The 6,000-nt window shown below is 40.4% G+C and overlaps 1 protein-coding gene across 1 annotated transcript in view; it reads left to right on the top strand.

Annotated features, from left to right (window-relative positions):
* The window catches only part of LOC107558616 (catenin alpha-2), a 128,391-nt gene that overhangs the window by 98,207 nt on the left and 24,184 nt on the right, over positions 1–6,000 (top strand). The window contains exon 5 of the mRNA XM_016242278.1: positions 2,951–3,107. Coding sequence (XP_016097764.1) covers positions 2,951–3,107 — 157 coding nt within the window. The remainder of the gene's footprint in view (positions 1–2,950; positions 3,108–6,000) is intronic.

Genomic DNA, 6,000 nt, shown 5'->3' with positions numbered 1-6,000 from the left:
TGTTGTTTATACATTTATACAAGACATTTTCCCCCTTCCTGTAAGCATCTTCTTTGACCTGACGAAGCTGTCTGAGTTTTGCATGGTTTGTCGGTTTGTCGTTGTTGTAGCTTAGATGAGTCCTGGTAGGAATGCACATATATTCACAGAAACTGATATAAGATGTTACAGTCTCTGTTAGCTCGTCCAGATCGGTGGCAGCAGCTTCAAAAACACTCAAATCAGTGAGGTCAAAACAAGCTTTTAAATCCTGCTCTGCTTCATTAGTTCATCTTTTACAGTCCTTAATACAGGTTTAGCTGATTTCAGTTTCTGCCTGTAGGACGGTATAAGATGAACCAAACAGTGATCAGAGAGCCCCAAAGCTGCTCGTGGAACAGAGTGATACGCAGTCTTTATTGTGGTGTAACAGTGATCCAATATATTACTGTCTCTGGTGGGACATGTGATGTGCTGTCTGTATTTTGGCAGTTCACGGGAGAGATTTGCTTTATTAAAGTCCCCGAGAATGATTAAAACAGAGTCCTGGTGTTGTTGTTCTGTGTCTGTGATCTGATCAGCGAGTTTCCGGTGAAATATCGGGTGGTGTGTACTTCCGAATGTCCAGCAATTCGTCTCTGGTGAAACTGATTGGGATATAACTAAAGACAGGACAAACTAACAAAAACATAAAAACAACTGTGGAGCACGCCACGGAGGCAGCCATCAGTGTCGGCGCCATCGATTATCAATTTAGATCTAAGATTTTATGAATCGTCATGTGACTCAAAGTTGTAAAAGCAGCAGGTATTCTGAGGCTTATAGTTTTCAAGTCAAGTCAAGTCAAGTCTGCTTTATTGTCAGTTCTTCCACATGTACAGCACATACACACAGATAATTGAAATTGCGTTACTCTCAGACCCTTGGTCCATACAGATAACATTAACAGTAGAACATAAATACAGATATACAGATTAAATATAAAATACAACTATACAAATATACAAATAAGGTAAAATGTAAAAAAATATATATAAAGCAGCACAAGGCACATGGCAGATAGAGTGCAAACCAGTGAAGTAGACAACTGTGCAGATATAATGATTTGTAGTGCAAAAGAGCTTATTTAGATGGATTGAAGTGACAGTGTGTGTGTGTATTAGGGAGGGGGGAGTGGGAGAGTCTGTCAGAGCACCACCCGGCCAGGGGGCTCACCTCGCTCCTATAGTTTGTCTCGTCTCTGTTGCTAATGAGACCCACTACAGTCGTGTCATCCGCAAACTTAATAAGGAGGTTGGAGTTGTGTGACGGTGTGCAGTCGTGGGTCAGCAGAGTGAAGAGGAGGGGGCTCAGCACACATCCTTGGGGGGCCCCAGTGTTCAGTGTGATGGTGCTGGATGTGTTGCTGCCGACCCTGAGGTCTTGAGGTCTTCCAGTCAGAAAGTCCAACAGCCAGTTGCACAGCGAAGTGTTGAGCCCCAGCTGGACCAGTTAGCTGTTGAGGGATGATTGTGTTGAATGCTGAACTGTAGTCTATGAACAGCATTCTGACGTATGAGTCTTTTTTGTCCAGGCGTGTGAGGGCTGAGTGGATGGTAGTGGCGATGGCGTCATCGGTCGAGCGGTTGGACCGATATGCAAACTGGAAGGGGTCCAGGGAGGGGGGAGGGCAGACTTGATGTGGTGCATGACTAGCCGTTCATAGCACTTCATGAGGATGGGGGTAAGTGCAACTGGACGGTAGTCATTGAAGCAGGATGGAGACGACTTCTTCAGGACTGGAATGATGGTGGTAGCTTTGAAGCATGTGGGGACAACAGCCTGGCTTAGCGAGATGTTGAAAATATCTGTGAAGACATCAGTGAGTTCTACTGCACAGTCTCTCAGTGCACGCCCAGGAATGATGTCAGGACCCGGAGCTTTGCGTGCGTTGATCCTGCTGAGGCATCACCTGGTCGCCGGGAGGAGGTGGAGTCTTCTGTGCAGTGGTGCTGTTTTGTGCCTCAAAGCGAGCAAAGAAGATGTTCAGTTCGTTCAGCAGAGAGATGGGGCTGTCACAGGTGCGTGGTGGGTGCTTGTAGTCCGTAATGGTCTGTATCCCCTGCAACAGGCTCCGACTGTCTCTGCTGTCGCTGAAATGATGGGCTATCCTCCTGGAGTACTGTCTTTTTGCCTCTCTGATCCCGCGGGAAAGGTTGGCCCTAGCTGTCTTCAGGCCCACCTTATCTCAAGCTCTGAAGGCAGCGTTCCGCGTCTTCAGGAGTCCGTAGACCTCTCCTGTTAGCCACGGCTTCTGGTTGGCCCGGATAGTGATGGTCTTTGTGACTGTTACATCATCAATACACTTGGTGATGTAGGCAGTGACAGTCTCTGAGTACACCTGGAGGCCTGTGGGGTTATTGTATGTTGCAGCCTGCTTAAACATATTCCAGTCAGTGGTGTTAAAACAGTCTTGAAGAGCCTCTGACGACCCTTCCGGCCACACTTGTATCTGTTTGTGAACTGGTTTGGTGACTTTAACAAGTGGTCTGTACGCAGGCATTAGCATGACAGTGATGTGGTCTGAGGCACCGAGGTGGGGGAGGGGGGGAGCCTTGTAAGCTCCTTTCTGGGTGGTGTAAACAAAGTCTAGAATGTTGTTTCCCCAAGTTGGAAAGTTTATGTGTTGGTGTATTTTTGGGAACACACTCTTTAAGTCTGCGTGGTTGAAATCCCCAGCCAAGATGAGAAAAGCATCGGGGTGGGCTGTCTGCTGCTCACTGATGCGCTGGTACAGTTCGTTTTATAAGGAAAGCAAAAATGTGCAACTACATAATTTGATTTGAAAATATGCACATGGTTAGATTAAAAAAAAAAGACTTGGTTTCACTCGTGTTTATACCATTTGTCAGCAGCATGACTCTACAATAATTTTTGTAGTTTTTCTCAGATTTAGGTAAGGTTCAGAATCATAACATGTTCCTTCTCTCAGGTAATCAATGCCGCCCTGACCTTGGCCGCACGCCCACAAAGCAAGGTGGCTCAGGACAACATGGATGTTTTCAAGGACCAGTGGGAGAAGCAAGTACGCATCCTGACCGAGGCCGTTGATGACATCACTTCTGTGGATGACTTCTTGTCTGTTTCAGGTAAAATGAAAAAAAAAAATATATATATATATATATATATATATATATATATATATTCTCATTTGGCAGATCCCCCTCCTCACTCGCCAATGAAAGACATTTGTGCTGACCTGTAGCATGCATGTATTTCATGAAAAAGCACATAAAATAATGATAATGTCAATAACTTTATCATCTTTAGGCTAAATATAAAATTATAATAAAAGTAAGAAATTAGATATGCATGTTATCCATAATAATCTACTTCTGTAATTGGTGGATAGGCTACTGATTTGTGTGTGTGTGAGGCGAGGGGAAGCTTCATACACGAAATGTGGAACAAAGGCAAATTCGCTCTTTTATTTTCTTTCTTGTTTGTTTACAAAAAAATACAAGCTTTTTCATTTCATACATGAACAAGTACTTACAGATAATTAAATCATCGAAATGTAAAATATTCCACATAACCACAGGATTACAGGATTATTGACTTTATTTTCATTAACTACAGTTCTTAATATAACATATTGTATACATGTTTAAATGGTGAAATATTTCTTAATTTAACATGAACCAGTTACACCAGTTTCTGGACAACAGGCGGTGGGCTGCATACCAATATTGCCTCCTACTTCATTTAATACAGCCAACATAGACCTGTCAGACATACAAAAGATCTGGCCCACAACATCCAGGATTCATTCATTAATTTGCTGGGTAAGGTTGACTTTTATTATAGTCCCTGCCTTGAAGTCCCTAGCTATAGTATAGTATTAATTCTAATAATTTTTGTGCAGGATCCAGACAGGATATACTACACTTCAGCGAGCAAAATACGGCAAAAAAAAACACATAAAAAAGCGATATATATATATGTATGTGTGTGTGTGTATGTGTGTGTATTCTGTTTTTGTGAGACCTCCATTGAGTATTTATTGCCTGCTGGTGAACAGGAAATCAAGCAACCTTTCTTTATACATACTATTAAAACATTTTAAGGCTTTAAGAGCTTTTGAAGCATAGATTTTTTTTAATGTGAACATCCATCATCCTCCTCTTGACATCTAAACTCTCCACCCTGAGTACAGCCGTAGAATATACCCATGTCTATTTATCCCTCTTTATAATGGACACTCTAAAATGTCAGCTGCCTCCACCATCAAGATCCCATTATCCTGAATGTGAATGTCCATCCAATATGAATGTAAATGGCCATATAATTCAACATAAATATGAACATTTATGACCCTTTGCATGTGTAGCCTTGCTTTGAAACCGTGTTCACACTGTATTGCTGTATTCACACTGCATTCATGAAAAAGATTATTGAATTTACAATGGACATACACTTGGTCCCAGTTATTGTTTCAGTGTAGTTTCACTTGAGCATTGGACTCAAACATACATATGGTTTTTTATAGTTCATATATAGAACTGCATTTAAAAATTAAAAATAAACTAAACATCGTAAATGCCTTGCCTGTCATCTGTATACAGTATATGTAATATAATGTATGCTGTGAATACGTATGAAGAGGTTTTCACTGATAGTTCACCCATTTTTGCTGATGAACAAGATAATCATGTTTAACTTAAGTGTTTCATCTTGCAATTACTGTATAAACTGAATTATTTAGTTATTTTCTTTGCAAACGAGGCACGTTAACTTCTCAGTCTCACCTCCTACCTCTGCAGAAACTGGCTCTCCTCTCACCTCTGCAGAAACTGGCTCTCTTTTTTTGCTGTATTTTGCTGGCTGAAGTGTAGTATATCCTGTCTGGATCCTGCACAAAAAATATTAGAATTAATACTGTACTATAGCCAGGGATTTCAAGGCAGGGACTATAATAAAAGTCAATACTAAATACACAGCAAATGAATGAATGAATCCAGGATGTTGTGGGCCAGATCTTTTGTATATCTGACAGGTCTATGTGGGCTGTATTAAATGAAGTAGGAGGCAATATTGGTATGCAGCCCGCCGCCTGTTTTCCAGAAACTGGTGTAGTGCATTCCAGTTTGGAAATATTTTCCTGGAAACTTGTGAATAAAACATGTCAGGACTCGACAATAAGGATTTTTTAATAATAATAATAATAATTATTATAATTATTATTATTTTCTAAATGCTGGCCTGGCTGGGCCAGTATTTTAGATTAGCATTTGCCCTGCCAACATTTTCACTGGACACAAAAGAAATATACATTTTGAGCAACAAATTATTGTATGCCTCAGAAAGAAAATATTTGGACAGCTGACATATACATTTGAATGTCTAGTCCACCTTGAGAGTTTTATGGCCCACCTTACATCTAGAACTGGAGCTGGACCCGTTAAAAATAGTTCTAGAAAGGGTATAGGATATAACTACATACCTTTAGTTTAGAGACAAAAAAGTTTTAGTTTACATGAAAATACAGGTATATGATCAGTCAATGCAGTACGTATTTACAATGCAGCACTGGGCCAATATGGCATGTGACAGATTTGTCAGCTGGCCTGAAATACTCTCACACTGGCCATGGGCCATCCTTATTGTTGAGCCCTGCATGTGCTTTTGTAAAATTCAGATATAATTGATTTTTTTTTTCTATTTGGAAAAATCAATTGTTTGTCATTTCTTTCACAGAAAAGCTGTAAACAGAGTGTTTTGAAAAGGCAGGGGAATCATCAATACTTTGACATAGAAAAGGAAATGAAAGTGTAAAGGCTGAACATATTTCTAATAATAGTGCAGATGTGCTATACCACAACATCTGAATAGCCAATGTTTTTCTTGAGTCTCTTGAAAAAATATTCTGCAATTGTTTTTTTTGTTTTTCAATTTAATTTCAAACATGTTATGCTTAATTTAAAAGCCTCCATACATGACCATTTATTCTTCAGCTGCACTGCGTTATACAAATCTAAACAG

This window comes from Sinocyclocheilus grahami, unplaced genomic scaffold (genome assembly GCF_001515645.1).
Source record: "Sinocyclocheilus grahami isolate Dianchi unplaced genomic scaffold, SAMN03320097.WGS_v1.1 scaffold653.1, whole genome shotgun sequence".
Classification (NCBI taxonomy): domain Eukaryota; kingdom Metazoa; phylum Chordata; class Actinopteri; order Cypriniformes; family Cyprinidae; genus Sinocyclocheilus; species Sinocyclocheilus grahami.
This window is presented reverse-complemented; position numbering and strand designations above follow the sequence as displayed.